Source organism: Phacochoerus africanus, chromosome X, assembly GCF_016906955.1.
Source record: "Phacochoerus africanus isolate WHEZ1 chromosome X, ROS_Pafr_v1, whole genome shotgun sequence".
NCBI lineage: Eukaryota > Metazoa > Chordata > Mammalia > Artiodactyla > Suidae > Phacochoerus > Phacochoerus africanus.
Genome location: NC_062560.1, coordinates 95,387,875 through 95,413,642, shown reverse-complemented (window position 1 = coordinate 95,413,642; position 25,768 = coordinate 95,387,875). Strand labels below are relative to the sequence as shown.

General features: G+C 46.6%; 1 protein-coding gene across 2 annotated transcripts in view; it reads left to right on the top strand.

The window, feature by feature from the left end:
• CAPN6 (calpain 6) overlaps window positions 1–21,211 on the top strand; it is a 29,177-nt gene extending 7,966 nt beyond the window's left edge. The window contains exons 3-13 of one of the 2 annotated variants that reach the window (XM_047765603.1): window positions 10,091–10,222; window positions 11,669–11,877; window positions 12,373–12,565; window positions 13,379–13,572; window positions 13,825–13,902; window positions 14,010–14,196; window positions 16,157–16,279; window positions 16,740–16,942; window positions 17,516–17,637; window positions 18,203–18,339; window positions 19,475–21,211. In XM_047765603.1, coding sequence (XP_047621559.1) covers window positions 10,091–10,222; window positions 11,669–11,877; window positions 12,373–12,565; window positions 13,379–13,572; window positions 13,825–13,902; window positions 14,010–14,196; window positions 16,157–16,279; window positions 16,740–16,942; window positions 17,516–17,637; window positions 18,203–18,339; window positions 19,475–19,657 — 1,761 coding nt within the window. In that variant the 3' untranslated portion in view covers window positions 19,658–21,211. The remainder of the gene's footprint in view (window positions 1–10,090; window positions 10,223–11,668; window positions 11,878–12,372; window positions 12,566–13,378; window positions 13,573–13,824; window positions 13,903–14,009; window positions 14,197–16,156; window positions 16,280–16,739; window positions 16,943–17,515; window positions 17,638–18,202; window positions 18,340–19,474) is intronic. The other variant, XM_047765604.1, reaches the window with a different exon arrangement.
• Window positions 21,212–25,768: the final 4,557 nt, after the last annotated feature.

The following is a 25,768-nucleotide window of genomic DNA, read 5'->3' as shown; positions in this document are numbered from 1 at the left end:
AAGCAGCTGAAAAGAAGGCAGGAAATGGAGGGAGGTTTTCTGCGGGAGAGTGTCTTTTACAAATAGGACAGACTTGGAGTTCCCGTCGTGGCGCAGTGGTTAACGAATCCGACTAGGAACCATGAGGTTGTGGGTTCGGTCCCTGCCCTTGCTCAGTGGGTTAACGATCCGGCGTTGCCTTGAGCTGTGGGGTAGGTCGCAGATGCGGCTCGGATCTGGCGTTGCTGTGGCTGTGGCCGTCGGCTACAGCTCCAATTAGACCCCTGGCCTGGGAATCTCCATATGCCGCGGGAGCGGCCCAAGAAATGCAAAAAGACAAAAAAATAAAATAAAAATAAACATAGGACAGACTTGAACATATCTATAGGTCAAGAAGGAAATAGTAAAGAAGAAGAGGTTTAAAGGTGCAAAAGAAAGAGAGAATGATGGATGGAGGTGGGGGTGAGGTCCTGGAGGAGGTGGAAGGAGAACTAATGGGCAGTAAAACTACAAGCCAACATGAAGCCGTTCCCCAGATGTGAACCAAGCCAGCGGTGCTTCCTGTGCTGGCTGGTCTTTAACACATCCTCCCTCCTCTGTCTTGGCTCAGTCCTTTGTCCTTTGCCTTCATCTTCCAAATTCTGTGGATTGAGTCCTAGATGGATTAGCAGGGAAGGAAAAAACTTGATAACCATGGCAATAGTCCATCTTGCCTCTGAGGCAAACAATATGCCTTCCGAGGTGAGGGAGGGTCAGAAAGAGACGGTAAATGGCCTTGGGTAGGAAAGGAATCAGCATTTAGCATGTGCTTACGATGGGCCCAGATTCTGTGTTTGCAGTTTTCTATACATTTTTTTTTTTCATTTCATCCTCATTTGCTTGGCTTAGCAAGGTCGGTATCTTAAAAAGCACTTTGGAAGTTGCCATTGTGGCTCAGAGGAAAGGAATCCGCCTAGTATCCATGAGGATTCAGGTTCGATCCCTGGCCTCACTCAGTGGGTTAAGGATCTGGCGTTGCCCTGAGCTGCGGTGTAGGTCACAGACGCAGCTCAGATCCCGCATTGCTGTGGTTGTGGCGTAGGCTGGCAGCTCCAGCTCCAATTTGACTCCTAGCCTGGGAACCTCCACATGCTGCAAGGGCAGCCCTTAAAAAAAAAAAAAAAAAAAAAAGCACTTTGCTGTAATTCTTTTTTCTTGGTGTGAAAAATAACGGTAGATACTATGTTCACTTTGTGGATGAGGAAACTGTCTCAGAGAGCAGGTAAGAATTTTCCCTGGGTCAGACTGCTAATAAGCTGGGATTTGAATCCAGGTTCAAAGCCACTCCAAAGCCTACACTAGTTTTCACTCTACATGTTGCCATATCAGTGCGGTAGATTCACTTGCTTCTTTTTTTGATAAGATAGGTGGCTTCCTGCCAGTGAGTTCTCACCTTCTTCTTCACTATGTTGATGCTGATGTTAATTGATCCATACTCTCCCTTTTGACAGCCTACTCTGAGCTTTGCCTTTTTTTTTTTTTTTCCGTCGTTTTAGGGCCATACTTGCAACATATGGAAGTTCCCAGGCTAGGGGTCAAATATGAGCTGTAGCTGCCAGTCTACAGCCACAGCAACTCGAGATCTGAGCCACATCTGTGACCTACACTACAGCTCACAACACAAGATCCTTAACCCATTGAGCGAGGCCAGGGATCGAACCTGTGTCTCCATGGATGCTGGTCAGATTCATTTCCACTGAACCACAATGGAAACTCCTTTTTTTTTTTTTTTTTGAGCTTTATCTTAATTAAGCCCAAAGGGAGATTCAGTTGAGAAACATTTATCGAGCACTTACTCTATGCCAGCCTCTGTGCAAGAGAAAGACAATGCCTGGGGTGGGATGGGGGACTTCATTCCAGTTGAGGGGATGGATAAGAGTTAACTAATAAATTAATGCGGGAGAGCGGAAATACTATTTTCAGGCATGGAGACAGTTTATCATGCAGGGTTTTGAAGAAGGGGAGATCACAACGGATCGGAGTGGTTGGAGAGGGGGCCTCTTGCAGGAAGGAGGGGAAACTACAAGGTTCTGGACCACCATCTGAGTCTCCTCAAAAGGCTGGAGATTCCTTACCAGCCATAGTGGAGGCCAAGCCTGTGGTCAAGAACCACATCAAAGTTCTCTGGCCTCCCATCAGGAAAGCCAAGAGACACCCCGAGGCCTCTGTAAATTGGCTCAGGAAGACCAGATGGGTCAGTGGACTCACCCGCCTCATTGGCAAGGCTGAGATCCTGGTTTGCAGGGCAGCTTATAGACATCTTGTGCCTTGGCATGCCACATAGCCTCATATTCCAGCAGGGTTAATTTCTGAAGTCTCTAAAATGGAAGAAGCAAGCTTAACCCAATATTTTCTTTCTTTCTTTTTATTTTTTATTTCTTCCTTCTTTTGGGCCACTCTGCAGAGTTCCCTGGCCAGGGATCAGATGTGAGCCACAGTTGTGACCCATGCCACAGTTGTGGCAGTGCTGGATCCCTAAGCCACGGTGCTGGGCCAGGGATCGAACTTGCATCCCAGAGCTCCAGAGATGCCGCTGGTCCCATTGTGCCACAGGGGGAACACCAATCTGATATTTTCTGTGTCTTTCCCCTCCCAGCTGAAAAGCCTGCATATCTGTAAGCAGCAGGATTGAGTTCCCCTTCTTTCCACTTGCCCCTTACCTGATGGGTCCTAAAGAGCCACTTTATTTTTTAATTTTTAAATGTTTTAATTAGGGTATAGTCGATTTACAGTGTGGTGCCAATTTTTCCTATACAGCACAGTGACCCAGTTGTACATATCTGTATGTATATTCTTTTCCTCATTCTATCTTCCATCATGTTCTATCCCAGGAGATTGGATATAGTTCCCTATGCTGTACCGTAGGACCTCAGGGCTTATTCATTCTAAATGCAAGAGTTTGCATCTACCAACCCCAAACTTCCCATCCATCCCACTCCCTCCTGCTCCCTCCGGCAACCACGACTCTGTTCTCCATATCTGTGATCTGTTGCTTTTGTGGAGATAGGTTCATTAGTGCCCTAATTTAGATTTCACACTTTTTTTTCTCCTATCCCTGGACAATCTTTTACATTTATTTTTTATTAGAGTATAGTTGATTTTCAGTGTCGAGTCCACTTCTGCTGTACAGCATAGTGACCCAGTCATACATTTACACACATTCCTTTTCTCATACTATTTTCCAACCATGTTCTACCCCAATAGATTGGATCATGTTCCCTGTGCTGCACAGTAGGACCTCTTTAGAGAGTCAGGGATTGTGAGAGGGTGTTCCAGTTGTTCACTGCCAGTTCGTCTGCCCATACCCTCCAGAGGCAAATCCTTCTCCTTAATGCCTCCAGGGGTCCACCGACCGCAGCTCCTGTCCTAGCTTCCTAGGCATACAGATATATTGCCTGAGACATGTATTCTTGGACTTTCCTGTCCTCTTTGGGTCTTCAGCCTGAAAAGTCTTGGTAGAACTAAGAGCTGAGTTATACCGAGTTACAGTGTGATCATAAGACTGCAGGTAGGATTTTTAGGCTGAAATCTAGCCCCCAGTTCCTACAGAAACCCTCTTCTCCAGTTCGCTCCAGCTACGCTCCCCTCCTGCTCGCCTCTGGCTTTTTTCCTGACTCATACTCGGTACAATAGCATCTTAGAATCAGACACATCTCCAATTAATCTCCAATTAAAATGGAGCAAGGCCTCGTGGGGGTTTGCGCAGCCAGCCGTGGGGGACGCAAGGGCATCTGCCCAAGACCTGTCGGCGCTCCTGGTCAAGTTTTGAGTTCAGTCTCCGCTGCCATTGACCTTGTCCTGGTTTTCTACAGGGAATACCCTCCCTGGGGCGCATTGCACTCACTCAGGTGGAAAGAGGCTGATGAGGCAAAGGTGGTAGGAATGGAAGGAAAAGTTTGAAAGGAGACATTAGAAGCAGAATGCACATGACCCAGTGTTAAATTGCCTATGTGGGAACAACAGAGGAGGAAACATTTCTCTCTTTATGCTAATAGAAATTTCCAGCACCCAGCTGAGTGTAACATGTCTGTAGAATAGCTTTGGTGTAGACTGTTCATGAATTTCTTTTTCTTCCCAGCGATCACCTGAGTAGCCCGAAGTATTTTCTGCTGTTGACACACGACGAGTGTGGAACGGGCCCATACTCTTTCCAGCTATCCTCTTTATTTTAGATTCTGAATTGAAAAACCGCTACCAGCTTTATCAAAGTACAATTTCTATACCACGCAGTTCACCTGCTTTAAGCATTCGAAGCCCTGTTTTTTTTTTTTTTTTTTTTTTTTTAGCCCTGGTTTTTTAATATGTTTACAGACTTGTGCACACATCCCCACAATCCAGTTTGAGAAGAGGTGCATCAGCCCGATGCAATCCCTTGTGCACACTGGCAGTGAGTAAGCACCCCCCTCCTCCTTCCACCCCCTCCCCCCGCCAGTCACAGGCAACAACAAATCCACTTTTGGTTTCTCTCTCGATTTGCCTATTCTGGATATTTCACTTAAAATGGAATCCCAAAAGTTACTCTTTTTACGAGCACGGTGTTTTCAAGGGTCACCCATGTTGTAGCTTTTATCTGTTCCTTTTTATTGCTGGATGGTATTCCATTGCGTGGATATATACATTTTTTCCCAATAAAGCCGTCTGAGATTTATACCTGGAGTCTCCTAGCAGAAGTCAGAAGGTTTAAATAAGAAGATTATGCAGGAGTTCCCATTGCGGCTCAGAGGGTTAAGAAGCTGACTACTATCCATGAGGACACAGGTTCGATTCCTGGCCTCGCTCAGTGGATTAAGGAGCAGGTGTTGCCGTGAGCTGTGGTGTAGGTCACAGAGGTGGCTTGGATCTTGAGTTTCTGTGGCTGTGGTGTAGGTTGGCAGCTGCAGCTCCAATTCAACCCCTAGCCAAGGAACTCCCATATGCTGCGGGTGCAGCCCTAAAAAGAAAAAAAAATGATATAGTGATGTGATAGCTTGGAAGTGGAAGTCAGGCTTAAGCTATTATTCTAAGACCCATATTGAGTTCTCCTTGGAAGGCCTAGGAAGGAAGAGGATGTTTTAACCAAGAAGATCTTCATGCAGAAGCAAAACTCCCCAGCGAGTCAAGTGGGCTTCTCCTGCAGCTGCTTCCAACACTGGCCCCTGAGCCTAGGTTCACCTCTACATGTCCCGTCTGGAGGTGGAACAACCGTCTAAGGATAAGATAACAGCTACCTGGACTAGCTGTGGAAGCCCTCGGGTCCTGAATGGCAGCCCTCAGTCTCCTGGGACTACTTAGAGCCCTGGACATAGTCACAACGTAGCTACCGCAGGGTCCATCTCCCTTGTAGATGTCCTCCCTGTCTCCATCCCCACAGGACGACTGGGCTGCACGTAGCACTTTTGAAAGTGCCACCACTCCTCTGGCTGCTGGATTGCTAGGCTGCCTCTCACTTTGTGGTTCTCGAGGTTTACCCGGGACCTCAGTGTTTATTGTCAGCACATTCCACCGGTGTAAAAAAAAAACTTGCAAAAGAGGTGGATGCGACCGGTGCAAAGAGAGCCACATAGAGTGACATGTTCGGGGCTCCAAGGTTTTTACTCGTGTGCCTCCACCTCCTCCCCCGCCCCCCAGAGGTCTCTGGGAAGGAAGATGAGGTGAGGCCAAGGGGAGGGTCTCTCAATGTTCAGCTAAGAGAACACATGTCCCAGAGACGTTCCTTTGCTTGTCGAAGGCTTTGGCTCCGGGATGGGGGTATGCAGAGAGCATTCCAGGGTTTCCTCTTGGTGCTCGACTTCCTCGTTGTGTGTTCCCCTCGAAGAAATTATGTTGCCTTGACGCACAGCCCAGTTCAAGGATCACATCGATTGCCAACACAGCTGGGAACCATTAGGGGTTAAGCAACCTTCCCCACCTCTCAAGCCACCCAAATATATGACTGTGTGAGTTGCGAGCCCTCCTCCGACTCTGCTCCCTACCGTTTCAGCAGAGCTGGGGCTGAAAGGTCCCATCTGCGCTCTGCACCTCAGCTTCAGCTTAAAGAAAAATGTCTTGCTTCCTCAGCCCTCCAGGGTACCCAGTTGTCCAAATCTAGGGGGAAATTCAAAAAATAGCCATTGCATTGTTTTCAAATGTGTCACCCTCAAAGTCCATTTGGCTGATAGATGTGCATTGGCTCATTACCCTTTCCTCTTTACTACCTCCTTAGTGGCTTTCTGGTCTTTCACTTCCTTAAAGAGGTTAAGAAAAAAAAGGCAGCTTAATGAAAAAGTGTTCTCCCATGTTTTGCATCATGGTGCTGACATACAGAGAGATTGATTCATATTTAGTGGATTAAATTGAGGCGATTAAGGCTCATTGGTGCTATTTAGCCTGGACCCAAAAGCTAAGACATAAGTTAAGCCAGTCTTCCAGAACGATGGCGAGCATTTAAGTGAGCATTAAGCAAAGCGGCGCAAAGCACTGGGAGGGAGGACTGAGAGCCTCGCAATGTTATCCTTGACATGGTGGCCATTGATCAACCTGAAGGCCAAGGGATGGGCCAGCTGAGGTTTGGAGGTTCCTTCCCTAACTGTATGTGGTTCCAAAGACCCTAAAACTTTAATCCTAATTCTACTAAGTAGCTGGATGAGAGGAGGGGCAAGTAACTGCCCTTCTCCGAGCCTGTTTCCCCATTTGTAAAATAAACAGGTTGACTAAATCGTCTCTAAATGCCTTCCAGGTTTGACGGGTCGCTGGACTGTTAACTTATATTTAAAAAAATCATTGTTAAATGGCCATCCGTCTTGTATAAAGAGTGATGAAGTAAAATTGGGGCATGGGCCAGTTTAGGAGAGGAAATGGAAAATACGGTGGTTTTGTTGCCTGAATGTATATTCGTATACTCTCCCATGATTATGCACAGCTTTGCACACACACACACACACACACACACACACACACACACACATACACTCTCTCTATATATAAAATCACATTCAGCTTAGTCGACAGGAGAATAATTGCCAGTTTCTCAATTTGAGTACTGTTTACATGTTCTTTTGCTTATTTATGTGATCCTTTATGTCTTAAATAGAAATTGACATACCAAAAGTATTTGCTGAGCCTAGATCCCTGCTGTGAATGAACGCCTTGTAGAAATTCAAGACACTGTAGTGTAACCCCAACCACTAATGACTCTATGTAAAACCAGCAAATAATTTGCCTTAATAATTGAAAAGCACACTTTCCCACATACGGTTGTTCTCTTTATTGTTTTTTCATGCTAGGAAACTATTGTATGCATCATCTACATCCAAGAAATCCCTGTATAATTTTACTTCTTGCTCCAAATAAAATGGTAAAATGGTAACACCTGGCCCAGAAAGGAAAAACTGCATGGAGTTTCATCTTTTTTTTTTTTTTTTTTTTTTTTTTTTTTTTGCTTTTTAGGGCCACACTCACGGCATGTGGAGGTTACCAGGCTAGGGGTCAAATCGGAGCTAGAGCTGCCGGCCTATGCAACAGGCAAGGCAACTCCGGATCCGACCCGCATCTGTGACCTACACCACAGCTCACGGCAGCGCCGGATCCCGGACCCACTGAGGGAGGCCAGGGATTGAACTCGCATCCTCACGGTTACTAGTCGGATTCATTTCCACTGAGCCACGATGGGAACTCCTAGTTTCATCTTAAAATGGGCAAAGAAACAATCAGCAGAGAAGGAATATCGGGATCTAATTCACCTAACACACCTATTTTATGTTTAATAAGTGAAAAAACAGGCAGCTCACAAGTCATTTAAAAAACTAAGTAAGATAGAAGTCTTCTCCTAAGACAAAAAAGCCATGATGAGACACCAGACATGCATCTAAAAAATAAGACCAGAAAATTCAAAGCTGACAACTCACCTAACGCTCTCCTTTTGGCAGAGGGATGACCAATTAATCTTCAGTTTGGACTTGTCCTTGCCCAGAGTGTCTATTCCTTTCCAGAGTTATTTTGGCTTTTAAAGAATATATGGAATGTTTCATTCTGTAGACCAGACCCTTCATCAAGGAGAATTATGTCCATTAAAAAAAAAAAAAGAGGTTTGAGAACCAGAAAAACATAGCTGTCTCGATTTAATAATTTTCTAAAGAATATATGTCTAGATTTTCTTTCCATTTGGGACCAGGATTTATTTCTGCTGGGTAAGCAGAATGTCAAGGCACTGGCCAACGGCCTCCTCCACGAAGCTGTCTCTCCATCTTCCCAAGACTTCCGTGGTATTTCCTGCCTTTGAAGTTTGCAAGTGCTGACACCCTGAGGCACAAAACCTGTCTTCAGTTATATGGTGTCACGTATGTGACTATGCCTTCGGCCATGCTTGTCTCTCTATTGGTTATGCCTCCATATCTCTCCCCTGTCCTACTGGCTAACTCTGGTCATTCCTTTTTTTTTTTTTTTTGTCTTTTCTGTCTTTTTAGGGCCTCACCCATGGCATATGGAGGTTCCCAGGCTAGGGGTCTAATCAGAGCTATTGCTGCCGGCCTATGCCAGAGCCACAGCAACACCAGATCCGAGCCACGTCTGTGACCTACACCACAGCTCACGGCAACACCAGATCCTTAACTCACTGAGCGAGGTCAGGGATCGAACCCACGACCTCATGGTTCCTAGTAGGATTCGTTTCTGCTGCTCCACTACGGGAACTCCTGGTTATTCTTTTTTTTAAATTATTTTTTTTATCAAAGGTATAGCGGATTTACAATGTTCTATCAATCTCTGCTGTAAGCAAAGGGATCCAGTCATGCATTTTGTATATATAAATATATATATATATATACACACATTCCTTTTCTCATATTATCTTCTTTTGTGTTCTATCACAAGTGATTGGATATAGTTCCCTGTGCTATACAACAGGACCTCATTGCTTATCCATTTTTTTTTTGTCTTTTGTCTTTTTAGGGCCGCACCCACAACATATGGAGGTTCCCAGGCTAGGATCTCAGAGCAACAGCTGCCAGCCTACACCAGAGACACAGCAACACCAGATCCAAGCCGCATCTGTGACCCACACTACAGCTAACGGCAACACCGGATCCCTAACCCACTGAGCAAGGCCAGGGATCGAACCCACAACCTCATGGTTCCTAGTCAGATTCCTTTCTGCCATGCCACGGCGGGAACTCCTGCTTATCCATTCTAAATGTAATAGCTTGCATCTGCTAACTCTGGTCATTCTTAAGGCTTCCATGTGAGAATTTCCCACCACTACTCCATCTATTCTATTTACCACCAGGGAAACTTTGGGGATCCTTCCCTTAGGCATTGGTTCTACTTTGAAAACGCCTCTGCCATACCCCCCTTTATACAGTGTCGTGATTGTATTATTTGGGTCTCATTTTCCTACTTGCAATGAGAATGGCACGGCTAATGATATGATGGGGAAAGCCATACACATACGCCCCAAACAATACTGCTCCCTACTCTGTCCAGGTTCCCTCAGAACATGTACTGTGGGAAAAGAATGTGTGCTGAAGTGCTCCTGTGAGTGGCCCATCACCACCTGCTATTAGTGCTGCTGCCATCTGTATTCATTCAAAGATGTAGGGAAATCTAGTTGCCATGGAGACGGCTGTTGCCTTTGCTTTATGTTAGCAAAGGGCTTCACGTATAAGGTCTCCTAACTCATTTTCCTAGCGAGGGAGAAGCATTAATGTGCACCTCCATCGGGCCTTGTCTTTTAAATGCAACCCCTCTTCCAAGCATAGGCACTTCAGAAAACTCTCATCCCGACAAAGAGGATCAGAATGTGATTGGCTGATCCCTCGTTTTCCTCTTTACAAGCTCCCTGCTGCAGTGGGAACTCTTCTAGGTAGCTATGCCTGTGGGCTCCCACCAGTGCATCTCAGCCTGCCTCCTCGCGTCCCCTCCTGCTATTTCTGTGGCTGGATGATCTACTGCTTTGCGTTTTTCCTTGAACTGCCCCACCCCCAACTTTCCCTTTATCCCACCTGTGGACGTCTTGGTCATCCTCCAACCTCTTCTGTGAAGTCTGTCCTGCCGAGCTGAGCTCACACTGACTCTTGGGAAACACTTCCCAGACTCTTAGAACCAATTATTGTGTCCACAGGACATCTGCGATGATCCCCGTCTGATTGTGGGCAATATCAGCAACCACCAGCTGATCCAAGGGAGACTGGGACACAAGCCAATGGTCTCTGCGTTTTCCTGTTTGGCTGTTCAGGAATCTCACTGGACAAAGGTATTCCCCCTCCTATGGGACCTCACTCAGTTTCCACCTTCTTTTTTATTAATCCATTTTATTTTATTTTTATTTTTCGTTTGCGAATGTGTGGAATTTCACGGGCCAGGCATCGAACCCATGCCACAATAGCGACCCAAGCCAAAGCAATGACAAAGCCAGGTCCTTAACCCACCAGGCCACCAGGGAACACTTCTGTTTCTATCTTCTTATCTTCTTTAGTAACTTTAGGAGAAGTCACCTCATAGCTTTTTTAGATTGTTTAATTCCTGAAGCCAGAAGTGTTAACTAGGTGATTTCCTTCCATTTTATTATGAGAATTTTCACAAATACAGGAAGTTGAAAGAATCTTACAGTGAGCACCCATATACTCAGTGAGATCCTACCACTAACATTTTGCTCTATTAGCTTTGTCACACATACTAGTTGACCTTTTGTCACTTGCAGTACCTTGACTCAGTAGCTCCCCATACTTGTGTTCTCTGTACCTACTGGGGTAAAAAGCCAGCAGGGGCTAGGAAGTCACTAACAGATATGCATAAAAGAAAAGATGAGAAAGAAGAAAATAGATCCTTGAGAATGTTCTCATAAATGATTAAAAGTTCAGTGCAATGAATGACTTTTGATGAAGTTAGAACATTTTCTTCAGAAAAACAGTTTTAAAAGACTAACGTGCAATTCTATTTAAAAAGGGACTTTCCCCAGTGTAATTTTATTCAAGATGTGAATAAAATCTACATATAGTCATAGGCTCTGCATGAACTCTCTACAGTGGACCGTTAAAAACAAACCACAGGGGGCCTTGTGTTTTGATTGATTTTGCTTTTTTGCCATTTCTGGGGCCGCTCCCACGGCATATGGAGGTTCCCAGGCTAGGGGTCGAATCAAAGCTGTAGCCACTGGCCTACGCCAGAGCCACAGCAACGCAGGATCTGAGCCGTGTAAGCGACCTACACCACAGCTCACAGCAACACCGGATCCTTAACCCACTGAGCAAGGCCAGGGATCGAACCCGCAACCTCCTGGTTCCTAGTCGGATTCGTTAACCACTGAGCCACGACGGGAAGTCCTAATTTTGCTTTTTAAAATGCCTTGTTTATGTGGTTAAACATGCAACCATGATTGTGTATGTGTAGGCAGTTTCTCATGATTGATTTTGTAGATTATCTATGGGAAATAATTTAACCTGTAACTTGCCACCCCAGTCACCCTGTGTGTCTTCAAGGCAGGCATGGTAATACTATCCTCAGCCAAACAGAACTGAAGAAGCAAAAACTGTGGGAAAAAAAGTGCCCTATCAGGGATTTCCTAACCTAGACCCGAGCCAAGTGTATTTGATGTGCTTCCTGTGGCCCCATCGATTTGCCAGAAGTCAACTGTCATCTCAATGTCTGAATATGGTCTGGTGAATAACAGTTGATTGATTGACTGTTCTTATACTTACAGACAATTCCCAACCATAAGGAACAGGAATGGGACCCTCGAAAACTAGATAAATATGCTGGGATATTTCACTTCCGTTTCTGGCATTTTGGAGAATGGACTGAGGTGGTGATTGATGACCTGCTGCCCACCATCAATGGAGATCTCGTTTTCTCCTTCTCCACCTCCATGAACGAGTTCTGGAATGCTCTACTGGAAAAAGCTTATGCCAAGTAAGGAGGGGGGTTGGCTAGTCGATGGTCCAGGTACATGAAGAAAGGAGGGTGACATTTGCCCTTGAGAGTTCATGTTCTACCAGCTTCACCATGGACTTTAAATTGGATAGAATATCAGTTAGATCCAAGACATGGTTTGGGACCTGGGAATGGCCCTCTGTAATCCTAAATGAGAAAGACATCAGCTGTTCCAATTTCCATTCAAGCCCTTTCCTGCTACTGATCCACGGATCACATGGCATTATGGGTCCAGATTTTCTCCTTGTCTAACACTTACCTGCAGAAAGAAGTTTCTGTGTGGACTGTCATAGATGAGCATAGCCTACGCTTAGAAATCTGACTGTATTCTCAAAGTATCTCTCACTTCATACCTAGAGACAAGCTGGCTGGTAAAGGATGAACTGGGCAAGGGCAGTTCTACTTTGGGGGAACGAGATGTCCTTGACCTGGAAGAATAACTTTGCCAAGATAACGTTGCCTCTCTGCTCCCAGGCTGCTCGGCTGTTACGAAGCCCTCGATGGGTTGACCACCACTGATATAATCGTGGACTTTACTGGCACGTTGGCCGAAACTGTTGACATGCAGAAGGGCAGATACACCGAGCTGGTTGAGGAGAAGTACAAGCTGTTTGGAGAGCTGTACAAAACCTTTACCAAAGGAGGTCTGATCTGTTGCTCCATTGAGGTTTGTATTCACCTCGAACACTCTTTGCTCACTTCTGGCAGAGGAGACCACCCCGTTCAGTGGGGAGCATCACCCTTTCCCTGGAGACGATCTAGGGCCAGCCATTATGAGACTTGGAGAGCCAACAATAGGCACTGAGCCCTGGCGCAGAGGCTGAGAAACTTTAACCTGTTATCCTTTGTACCAGTCATCCATCTGGGGGCCGCTGCAGCCTCCGAGCTGATGTAAATAACTGCTGCTACATTAGTCCTCCTGCCTCTGCTCCTGGGTGTGGAGGTTATAAATCAGCTCCATCAAATCGTAATTCTCTCCATATCAATGTACTACTGTGGGTCGTTTGAATTGTTTGAATTCTTACACTAAGTCCTTTATTTCCTTTCCTTGGATTGCTTTTTTTTTCCTTATTTTTTTTTTTTTTTAGGGCCACACCTGCGGCATATGGAAGTTCCCAGGCTAGGGGTCAAATTGGAGCCGCAGCTGCAGTCCTACGCCAGAGCCACAGCAATGCCAGATCCGAGCCGTGTCTGTGACCTACGCCACAGCTCATGGCAAGGCCAGATCCTTAACGCACTAAGCAAGGCCAGGGACGGCACCCGCATCCTCATGGATGCTAGTCGGGATGGTAATCCGCTGAGCCACCACGGGAATGCCTCCTTGGCTTGCTTGGTGTCAAGTTAGGCGGCGGGATCAAATTTCCATCAGCATAAGAGAACTAGCTTCAGCCACACTGGGGTGTAGCAATCAAGGAAGAGGAGGAGCCAGACCTTGGGTCTCCCGATTCTTGTGCCCTTACATATCTTTCTTTGTTCTCAGTCACCCAATCAGGAGGAACAAGAAGTTGAAACTGATTGGGGTCTACTGAAGGGCCATACCTACACCATGACTGATATTCGCAAGATCCGTCTGGGAGAAAGACTTGTGGAAGTCTTCAGTACTGAGAAGCTGTACATGGTTCGCCTGAGGAACCCCTTGGGAAGACAGGAATGGAGTGGCCCCTGGAGTGAGATGTGAGCGACCTTCCCCTTTGCTGCATCCACAAAGCCCTATGTGTTCTCTCATCCCTATCCCTCCAGACTGCTAGTGGGCTGTCAATGCTTAGTGACATCTGTGGGTCCTTCTTGGGCATGGGGTCTGTGACTTGGCCAGAGGTGAGACAAAGCTGCCCTAAGACTCCTGCATTCTATTCCTTGGGCATTCTGCTTACTATAGGAAGTCGATGGCAGACATTATGGCTCATTCCTTTGTACGTTTGCCTTTAGTTCTGAAGAGTGGCAGCAACTGACGGCAGCAGACCGCAAGAACCTGGGCCTTGTCATGTCTGATGATGGAGAGTTTTGGTGAGGAGAGTTCTTCTGGGCTCAGGGAGTTGGGGCTTCCATGTGGAACTCCAAGGTGTAGGTATGAGGTACCATCTGCATTTCTTTCCTGCGCTCCTTCCATTCAGGATGAGCCTGGAGGACTTTTGCCGCAACTTCCACGAACTGAGTGTCTGCCGCAACGTGAACAACCCTATTTTTGGCCGCAAGGAGCTGGAATCGGTGGTGGGATGCTGGACTGTGGATGATGATCCCCTGATGAACCGCTCCGGAGGCTGCTATAACAACCGGGATACCTTCCTGCAGAATCCCCAGGTTGGAATCAGGTTCATTCTCTTTGCCTCCAAGTTATCAAGGCAATAGGAAGGCAGGGGTCACCCTGGAGTATTTCTTTGACATCCGTGCAGTTTGCAGCTATTGCATTATAGCCATCAACCGAGATGGGCAGGGAGTGGCTCGAGGCTGGTACAGCACAGCAGAATGTCTCTTTGCAGAAACGCGCCTTGGCTCCACTATCAAACCCGAGCCGCCTCCTCCGGCTGCCTCTCTCCTGGGCATGTTGCTGGGTAGGACTCTGTAACACTCTCCGCTTCCTTGTGATGGGCTCACGTTGGAGAGAAAGCAGCTGCTCTCTGATACTTTCTCCACTTTCTCAATTCTTTTTCATTACTTTGCTGCCCAATTGCTCTCTTGGATGCACATTTACTATATGTGTCCTCTTTCTCATGCAGGTGATCCTTCTGAACCTCCCTTTATGCCTCCCTTTTCGCATCTAGAATACCAGGTCCTTCTTCCTAGGATTTGAATTGCTACCCTGTCAATGACCCCATTCCATCCATTTCCAAGTACAATGCTATTCCAGGTGACACATCAGAGGTCAAGCCCAGGCGTACCTCAAGCACAAAATCCGAACCTCCAAAGCCTGAACCTATAATACCTTGATGGTTTTATCCCCACATGTGCTGATGAGCCAGCCCACAGGAGACAAGAATAATGACTGTATTACAGCCTTACGTGGGTGTGTCTTTTCTTTCCTCCTTGGCCAGCCATTTTGAAGGATGCTAAGGCTGGCGGGCTGATTTACTTAATTCCTACTTTTCTCTATCCCTTTCGCCTTAATTGTCCCTAAAGAGAAGAGCGCTCCTTTTACCACCTCCCTTCATTTGTAATCTTGGAAATGCTTTAATTATCAAGCACATATAACCACACGGGGGACATGGCCTCTTTGTTTCGCTGTTGAAGTGTCTGCTCAGGATGGACCTATGGGGGCCTTGTGAGCCTATGGCTCTGTATCTGTTTCCTGTTTCTTGCTAGGAGGGAGAGAAAGAGTGAGAAGAGAGCAAGAGAAAGAGAAAAACAAAGAGACACACAGAGAGACAGAGACAGAGAGAGACAGAGACAGAGGTGGGGAGAAAAATCTGATGCCTTATTGCCCAAAGACACCATGATTCTCCACGTGATGTTTGTAAAGTCTGTAGCACAGACCTGCAGCTTCCCTAAAATAGTGATGGCAAAGCATCCATTCGCCAAGGAAATAGAACCAGCCCCTTCCACCAGCCGCCCATCTGGAGTGGCCATAGGAGGCTAGCCTAGGGGGATGTTGCAGTATTAGGCTAAGTCAAGCAAGAATGCTTTCTGTCTTTATAGATTCTTGAAGTTTCCTATGTACAGCTTTCCAAAACAGGGGGACAATTTAAAAAAGCCCAAGATCCAGAGTTCCCGTTATGGCTCAGTGGAAATGAATCTGACTAACATCCATGAGGATGCAGGTTCCATCCCTGGCCTCGCTTAGTGGGTTCAGGACCTGATGTCGCCTTGAGCTGTGGTGTAGGTCACAGATGTGGCTCGGATCTGGCCTTGCTGTGGCTGTGGTGTAGGCCGGCGGCTACAGCTTCAATTCGACCCCCTAGCCTGGGAACCTCCATATGCTGTGGGTGCAGCCCTAAAAAGACAAAAGACAAAAAAAAAAAACCCAAAAAAACAAAAAACAACAACCCAAGATCCTACCTAGAATTTATTAAAACAAAGTATACTCTCTTTGGCATCAAAGGCCTAGGCAAGAAGTTGTCTCAACATGTGTTGAATGCCATGGGGAGATGCAAGCATGAGGATAGACCCTCAGTGAGTCAATGAATTATCTGGTCTGGTCAGTGGCAAAGTCCAGAAAATAACCCAAGTCTGTGCTTTGCAAGGTAGCATTTTCTTCCCTGACATTTGAGCTGGCGTATCTGAAATGGAAGTCTAACTAAGCTCCTCGGTGGCCTCTTTCCCTTAGTACATCTTCACTGTGCCCGAGGATGGGCACAAGGTCATCATGTCTCTGCAGCAAAAGGACCTGCGTACTTACCGCCGCATGGGAAGACCCGACAATTACATCATTGGCTTTGAGCTCTTCAAGGTAAGAATGGGCCTTTGGAGCCAAGAGAGTGACAGCAAACAGCATCCATCTTAAGATGGCTTGGGCTTAGAGGAATTTAAAAAAGAGGTCCAAGGGAGCTCCCGTTGTGGTTCAGCAGTAATGAACCCAACTAGGATCCACACGGGATACGGGTTCAATCCCTGGCCTTGCTCAGTGGGTTAAGGATCTGGCATGGCCGTGAGCTGTGGTGTATAGGTCGCAGATGAGGCTCAGATTCCCTGTTGCTGTGGCTATGGCATAGGCTGGGGACTACAGCTTCAATTAGACCCCCTAGCCTGGGAACTTCTACATGCCGCAGGTGCAGCCCTAAAAAGCAAAAAAAAAAAAAAAAAGTCCAGGCGTAAAGAAAGTAGAGGACCTTGGCTCTCAGCTCTTCCAAACCCCCGAAGCATGACTGGAGTGGAGTGGAGTGGAGCATTTCCTTCCCTTTCATTTCCAGGTGGAGATGAACCGCAAATTCCGCCTCCACCACCTCTACATCCAGGAGCGTGCGGGGACTTCCACTTACATTGACACGCGCACCGTGTTTCTGAGCAAGTACCTGAAGAAGGGCAACTACGTGCTTGTCCCCACCATGTTCCAGCATGGCCGCACCAGCGAGTTTCTCCTGAGAATCTTCTCCGAAGTGCCTGTCCAGCTCAGGTGCCATTTCCTCGGCCAGCCCTGCAAACTCCTGTTCTCTGCTTTGCCTCCCCAGCCCTGACCCCCTAGGCCCCCTCCCCGCTAGGCGGACACGCAAATGGACAACTTGTTCAAGTCAAGACTTCAGTGAACCGATGGTGGGAGAAATATTTCCCAGCCTGGGGTGGGTGATGAGAAATTCCCCGGGGAGGGTCTGGGCTCCAGAGCTCTGAGCTACCATTTAAGGAGAACGGGTCTATAGCCTAAGCTTTTCCACTTACATTTTATCATCTTCTGTTCTCTGGCTGACTCGCTCCTCTCTGAAACAGCTGGCACTCCTCACTGCTCCTCTATTATGTTCTGAGTGCTGGGTCACCAAAGCCACCTTTTCACCCCAGCCCTGCCTCCTCTGATCTTTATCTGCTGGGCCTTAAAGCAAGGGGAAAGCAAAACATACTCGTAAAACATAAGCCCTGTCTGAGGAGGAATGGGCTAGGTTGCGCGGCATTTCATGTTTTTCAACAACAAGGTCTGCCTATCTCCTCATCAAAGGGCATTCGTCATCACGGACATGTCTTCTTTTTGATGTTCCAGGGAGCTGACTCTGGACATGCCCAAGATGTCCTGCTGGAATCTGGCTCGTGGCTACCCGAAGGTAGTCACCCAGATCACAGTGCACAGCGCTGAGGGCCTGGAGAAGAAGTATGCCAATGAAAGTAAGAACCGCAGGGGTGTCTGGGAAAGCGAAATGCAGCACCACGCAGTGCAGAGATGGTTAGGAAAGATGGTCCCCAATGATGCTCGCCAGTGGTCATTCCAGTGTCGGGAAGTCCGGCTGGCTGTCAACCATGGCAGAAAATGGGATATAAACTATTCTTATAGAAAGTGTAGGAATTCCCATGGTGGCTCAGTGGGTTAAGAACCTGACTAGCATCTGTGAGGATGCAAGCTCGATCCCTGGCCTCGCTCAGTGGGTTAAGGATCCGGCATTGCCGTGAGCTGCGGTGTAGGTCACAGACACGGCTTGGCTCCAGCATTGCTGTGGCTCTGGCGTAGGTCGGCAGCTGCAGCTCCAATTTGACCCCTAGCCTGGGACCTTCCATATACTGCAGGTGTGACCTCCCCCCCCAGAAAAAAGGAAGTAGGAATCAAAGTCATTCTGGTACCTGGGTGCAGGTGTTATGCTGTTAGTCCCAGAATAGACTTAGTGAGATAGTTGCTTGACTATCTAGAAAGAGAACTTCAATCACTGTGTTAAAAATAAATGTGACTTTGTTGCAGCTGTAAACCCATATTTGGTCATCAAGTGCGGGAAGGAAGAAGTTCGTTCTCCCGTCCAAAAGAATACTGTTCACGCCATTTTTGACACCCAGGCCATATTCTACAGAAGGACCACTGACATTCCTATTATAGTGCAGGTAAGAATGTGGACAGGTATCCTCACGGTGGCTCCTGTTCGGTACTAGGGTACTAGATGGTCCCAAGGGCCTCACAGATGTCAAAGATATGAAGCCAGCCTTATCCTGGTTTTGTGTTTGTTTATTTGATACTCAAAGACACTTCCCACCAGGCACCATCACTGACTTCCTTAATCATCTCCCTCCTCAATATCCTCTCCTCTGTTTACTTCATTGTGAGCAGAAGCCCATGTGCTGGCAGAGACACGTGTTAAATTCCCGTGTGGGGGAGCATGTGCCAGTTCAGATGCCCCTGATCAAGCCTGGTCAGGAAGGACCACTCTAGTCTGGCTGTTTTTCGGACTTAATGCTTCTGATCAGCTACTTTCAGGTGGCTATCTCATAGGTCAAGACTGATCCTGAGCTTTCTTGCAGGCTTTTCGTCTTTAGTCTTTGAGGTGCTTTCTCCTTAGCCAGAGAGGTATCAGGAAAGATCAGCATTTGATTTTTTTTTTTTTTAAGGGCTGCACTCGCAGCAGATGAGAGTTCCCAGGCTAGGGGTCGAATCAGAGTCACAGCTACCAGCCTACACCACAGCCACAGCCATGCCAGATCCGAGCCGTGTCTGCAACCTACACCACAGCTCAGGGCAACGCCAGATCCTTAGCCCACTGAGCGAAGCCAGGGATTGAACCTGCATCCTCATGGGTGCTGGTCGGGTTCGTTACTGCTAAGCCACAACAGGAACTCCGGCCCTTGATTTCTTTCTTTCTTTCTTTTTTTTTTTTTTTTTGTCTTTTTGCCATTTCTGGGGCCGCTCCCGTGGCATATGGAGGTTCCCAGGCTAGGGGTCTAACGGAGGTACAGCTGCCAGCCTACACCAGAGCCACAGCAACGCAGGATCCAAGCCTCGTCTGCAACCTACACCACAGCTCATGGCAACGCCAGATCCTTAACCCACTGAGCAAGGCCAGGGATCGAACCTGCAAACTCCTGGTTCCTAGTTGGATTCGTTAACCACTGAGCCACGACGGGAACTCCCTGGCCCTTGATTTTTAAAGAGACCTGCCTAAGCCTGGCATTAGGTTCTAGAGGCCACTGGGTAAGAGGAGTGCTCATCTTCACTCTCTAGAAGGCTACTCTCTTGTCTCTCCAGGTCTGGAACAGACGAAAATTCTGCGATCAGTTCTTGGGACAGGTAACTCTGGATGCCGACCCCAGTGACTGCCGTGATCTGAAGTCCCTGTACCTGCGTAAGAAGGGTGGCCCGACTGCCAAAGTTAAACAAGGCCACATCAGCTTCAAGGTTATTTCCAGTGATGACCTCACCGAGCTCTAAATCTCCAGCTCCAGAGAATTCTGACAGAGCTTTCCCATCTTTTAATTTTTCTGTCAGATGCTAGATCTTATCTAAGATTCTTAATCTTTTGAAAGAAAGAAATTCACAGTAATTAACTTTTCCTTTCTTCTGATCAGTTCCCCATACCTCCCGATCCGAGTAGCAGAAGTAGCTACATAACCTATATACCTCCAGCAGCTGGACAGGGGGAGGTGACAGTCCTATGTGGAGATCAGACAGATGTTTGGCCAGGACAGATCTCTAGGGCTTCCGGGGGTGAGAGTCAAGCAGGACAGCAACAATAGCCTGGACACCCTGCCGATGTCTTTGCTGTTTTCAGGTGCCCAATATAACTCCCCTGTAGGGCCTGTTGAGGAAGGAGAAGGGGTGCTCGAGGCCAAGCAGGTCTAGCCTGACATCCCAGCTCCCGCCTGAACGCTTACAGATGTCCCAGCAGCGTTTTACCCAGCAGCCAGAGCCTGTTTAGACGTCCCCAGCCCTTACCGCCACCACCACCACCATCACCAGTCACCGTCTCCGGAGGAACGTGGAGTCCTGCCCTCACCCAAGTCACCCCCCCACAGTAGGTTTTACCTTCATGTTGAGGAAGCTTCCTAGGTGCTTAATCAAGGGCCGGAGCTCGGCGAGGCTCAGACAGTGGGCAGGGCCCGAGCTCCAGCCCCAGTGGAAGCCAGCTGTGTGCCACACGAGGGAAAAGCGGAAGAAGCTGCAGTGGGAGACAAAGCCTCGGTCCCCCACCCATCCACACACACCTACACTCACACACGCGCACATGGGCGCGCACGAACTACCGTTCAGGCAGTCAGTGGGCAAGAGAAAGGAGGAATAAGGACCACACACACTGCAAGGATGCGAGAACTCCACCCAGGCCCAGTCCAGCCAGTTTGGGGCCCCTGACTGCAATGTGAAACCTCCTGCTGCTGCTAGGTTTATAAACAAGCCCCTTGTCCTGTGCCTCCTAATATCAGTGGTACTGAAGTCCCCATCTGGGGGCTTGAGACTCTGGGGACCCAGCCCAGACGCCTCAAGCTTTTTTCTCTCAGTTTGGGAAGCTTCACTCCCTTGGGGGTGTTTGTGTGCCCTCTTGGTTTTTTTTTTTTGTTTGTTTGTTTGTTTTTGTTTTTGGGTTTTTTTTTTTTTTTTTTGGTTCTTTCAGTCCTTCTATGGAATTTTCTCTGAAGTCAATCATTCTGAAATGTTCTTCCCTTCAGTTCATCTATCAGCATCCTACCCATCCTTCAAGGCCCAGCATAGATGCCACCTCCTCCATGAAGCCTTTCCCCACCGCCCCCACCCCCACCTCCTACAATATGTCAACGCTTCTGCAATGAGGAATGAGATAAAATAGTTGTAGTCGTTAGTCTAGTCTGGCACGCGATCATTTAAAAAATTAAGTTGTAGGATTTTTCTAGCACGCTCCTTCTCCTACCGTGTTCTTCAGTCTGTATAATTTCTGCGGTGCCTTCACCACACTGCCTTACGTAATCCGAACCACAATAAAATTCACATTCAATAAACTGACCAGTCTTTTTATATCTTCTTAAATTTCTTTGCCTTTTTTTGTTTTTGGTCTTTTTTTAGGGCCGCACCCACGACATATGGAGCTTCCCAGTCTAGGGGTCGAATTGGAGTTATAGCCGCCAGCCTACACCACAGCTCACGGCAACGCCGGATCCTTAACCCACTGAGCGAGGCCAGGGATCGAACCCGTGTTGTCATGGGTACTAGTCGGGTTCATTAACTGCTGAGCCACAACGGGAACTCCCAAACGGACCAGTGTTGATGTGACTTGATGGCACAGGAGAGGCAGCAAGAGTGGCCATCTGCTGAGCCGCGTTTCTGGGCTCTTTGAGGTGAGGGTGGGGAGGTGTACGTAGTGCAGCCTGAGCCCAGGTACCAGTCTGATGGATGCTGAGGCCTTGGCTGCGTTCTGACAGTGTCACCCTTCAGGCAGGTGGGGGAGGGGTTGGTAGAATGGAGAGGGGGGGTCCTTTTCTCTTCCGTATTTAGGGATTTTTAGGTGGTATGGGTGGGCTCCGTGATTTTGAAACCCCCTCTGAGACCAGACTCAAGGCCAAAGCTACGGTGGCCAGATTGTTCAAGGGCAGGCCTCCCAACAGGAGGAAATCCCAGCTCCTCTCCCTCAGCATATCCCTTAGAGCCGAACAGACGTGAGGACTTTGCTCGCTTATTTCCTCACGCGATTTGTCATCGGCCCCTTCTAGGATCGGCCAGCTAGGAGGGGAAGGCCTTCTTTTTCCTCCAGCTCTGCCTCCTGACAGGAAAGGATGCCCCGGGGCAGGGGAGGCATCTTCAAGCTCAATGGACCTGTCCTCAAGCACAGCCCTCATTCCCTGTCCCTGCAATACTAGCCTCGAACACACCGCGATGACATCTTACAGACCTTGCCATGCGGGAGAGCTTTGTCAGACGTGATGTGTCCAATACAGATAATGTAATAGGTCTATATGGTCACCAGATGGCACTATGATATTACAATTAAGCTCCAGGGCGGCCCACTTTTAAGGATGAGATTTTTTTTTTTTTCTCCCAATAAAAAGAAGGAAAAAGAACACTTTTTGATTGTCTGCTATGGCAGATTCCATGCTCCATGCTCTCTATATGTGATCTCCTTTTAATTCACATTAACCACCGCATGAACTGCCATTATCCCTGTTTGTCAAAGGTAAGGAAATGAAGGAACAAAGATAAATAACAGATTTCCCACGCTTATAACAGAGAGGGTAAATAACATATAAATGACAAGGTGGTGAGTCAGTCATCATGTAACGATCATGCTTCAGATAATCATGTCTATGGGACTCCTAAACCTGGACCTTTTCCATGAGAATATGCTGTCCCCAAGAAAGTGGTGACTTCTGCCCTACAGATGTGGTACCAGATGTGTGTCCACGATACGGTATCAAGAACTCTGAAAACAGCACACCAAAGGGTTCTCGAAGCGGCTTTTTTAAAAATGAAAGTGGAGTTCATTTACAATGCTCTGTCGATTTTTGCTGTATAGCAAAGTGACCCAGTCATACATATCTATACATTCTACATTCTTTTGCTTCTCAACGTCTTTCCCTCTCTAACTTACACACACACACATACACTGATGTCCACACACCTATAGTGTGGAGGTACATCTCGTCTTCCCAAAAGGAATCCAGTGCACTAATATGTATCAATGTGTATTGGATAACAACATAAATGACGCTCAAAATAATTATGCTGAGTGAAAGAAGCCAGAAAAAAGGCAGGGGTACATCCTGCCTGGTTCCATTCGTATAAAATCTTGAAAATGCAAACTACTCTACCTGAGGGGGCAGGGGGGGAAGATAGGAAAGGAATATAAAGTGACTTGAGGAAAGTTTGGGGACTAATGATTGGACTCATTATCTCGGAACTACTGTGTTTCTTCATTGTTGAGGTGGTTACATGACTCTACGCATTTCTCAAAATTAATTGACTTTTACTACCCATCAACTTTTAAGAAGCGAAGCCTTATAACCACTTGATCATCCCCTACTAATCTTTTAAAATTTCATAGCTATTGTATCCGAATACATTAACAATTCCTCCAGACAATGTTACAATTTTTGCTTTCAACAGTCTTACCTATTTTAAAGAACTTAAGGGGGGAAGGAAATAGGATTTTATATTTACTAGTTCTGTTTCACTTCTTTATTCCTGAAGTTCCAAGATTCTCTTTGGTATCGTTTATAGACACCCTGAAGAAGTTCCTTTAGTATTTCTTCCAGAGCTGTTAATGCATTCTCTTAGTATCTATTCATCTGAGAATATCTTTATTTTGCCTTCATTTCTGAAGAATATTTTTGCTGGATATAGAACTCACACTTGGTAGTTTTGTCCTTTCAGCAATTTAAAGACATTGTTCCTTTGTCTTCTGCCCTCCATGGTTTCTGATGAGAAAGCCGCAGGATTTCAAATTCTTGTTACATAGATCATGTGTCACTTTCCTCTAGCTGTTCTCAAGATTTTTCTCTATCTTTAGTGTTCTTCTGTGTTCTTATCTGTCTAGGAGTGATTTTCTTTATGTTCATACAGTTTGGAGTTCCCTGCCTTCTTGGATGCATAAATAGTTGTCTCTAATCAAATTTGGGGAAGGTTTCAGCAGGTGTTTATTCAAAAATTACTTTCTGGACCAATTCTTTTTCTGTTCCCTCTGGACTTTTAGGAACATGAATATTAGACCTTTTTATATCGTCCCAGAGATCTTGGAAGCTCTGTTCAATTTCTTTTCATTTTGCAGTTGGTGTAATTTAACAATTTTAATTTTAAAAGAATCTGCGTAGAGCGAATGACTTGATAGAAATAAGCACAGAGAACTATTGGATCGCAAGGAGGTACACCCAATCCCAGGGGTCAAGGAAAGCTTTCTGGAAGGGGTGCTGCCTAAGCTGAATCCTGATGGATGAATACAACTGGCCAAATGAAGTAGGGAGGGACCTGCAGTTAGAGGCAGTGAGAATGATGCGTGCAAGTGCAGGGACTTGCAAGGGAGCGTGAAAGGTTTTTTAAAAAACAATTAGTTACAGTTGAAACATACGATGCTAAAGTGGGAAGGATGAAAGATGATGTTTGAGGAGTAAATGGAACAAATCACGAGAGGGCCTATATTTCAGGATGAGGATTTTTGACTCAACCAATCCTGATGACAACTGGGAAAGAAGAAAAACTTTCTAAAAGTGTGACTGGAGTTTCTTTTTCCTTCTTTTTGCTTTTCTGAATTTTCTCAGGTTTCTATACTGGACATGTTTCACTGTTTGATCCTCACGGCTTTAGTAAACATCGAATCGATGTATCCTACAACTCACCAATTTAAAGTGTGCAATTCAGTGGTTTCTGGCATATGTACAGAGCTGAGCAACAATCACCACAATCAATTTTAGAACAATTTCATTACTTCCAAAAAGAAACCCTGTACTTCCCCACTTCTTCCTAATCCCCTTCTCCTCCAATTTAGGAAACCACTAATCTATTTTCTGTGTCTATGGATTTGCCTATTCTGGACCTTTCATACAAATGGAATCACACGAAGTGTGGCTTTTTGTGTTTGACTTCTTTTATTTAGCACAATATTTCCAATGTTCTATAGTGTAGCACAGATTCTTACCTCATTTCCAGATAATATTCCATCATACGTACATACCACATTTTATCTATTCACTCACCAGTTGATGGACACTTGGGTTGCTTTCCCTTGATGGCTGTTATGAATAACACGGTTGTGAACATTTGTGTACATGTTTTTTTTGTGGGGACATTTATTTTCAGTTCTCTTGGGTGTGTAACAATGGATGGAATTGCTATATCACATGGTAGGTCTATGCCTAACCTTTTGAGTAACTGACAGATTGTTTTTCAAAGCAGCTGCATCATTTTGCATTCTCACCGGTAGTGTATAAGGGTTCCAATTTCTCCACATCCTTGCCACCACTTGCTTTTTTTCTTTTGTTTTTTTTTGTTTTTGTTTTTGTTTTTTGCTTTTTAGGGCCACACCCATGGTATTTGGAGGTTCCCAGGCTAGGGGGTCAAATCAGAGCTACAGCTGCCAGCCTAGGCCACAGCCACAGCAACACCAGATACCGAGCTGCATCTGCGACCTACACCACAGCTCATGGCAATGCCGGATCCTTAACCCACTGAGCGAGGCCAGGGATAGATCGAACCTGCAACCTCATGGTTCCTAGTCAGATTCGTTAACCACTGAGCCACGGGAACTCCCAACACTTGTTATTATCTGTCTTCTTAATTACGTCTATCCTAGTGATCGATCATTGTGGTTTTGATTTGTCTTTTTCTGATGACTAATAATGTTGAGCATGTTTTGTTTTGTTTTGTTTTTCGCCTTTTTGCCTTTTCTAGGGCCGCTCCCGTGGCATATGAAGGTTCTCAGGCTAGGGATCGAATTGGACCCATAGCCACCGGCCTATGCCAGAGCCACAGCAACACGGAATCTGAGCTGCATCTGCGACCTACACCACAGCTCACGGCAACGCCGGATCGTTAACCCACTGAGCAAGGCCAGGGATCAAACCTGCAACCTCATGGTTCCTAGTCGGA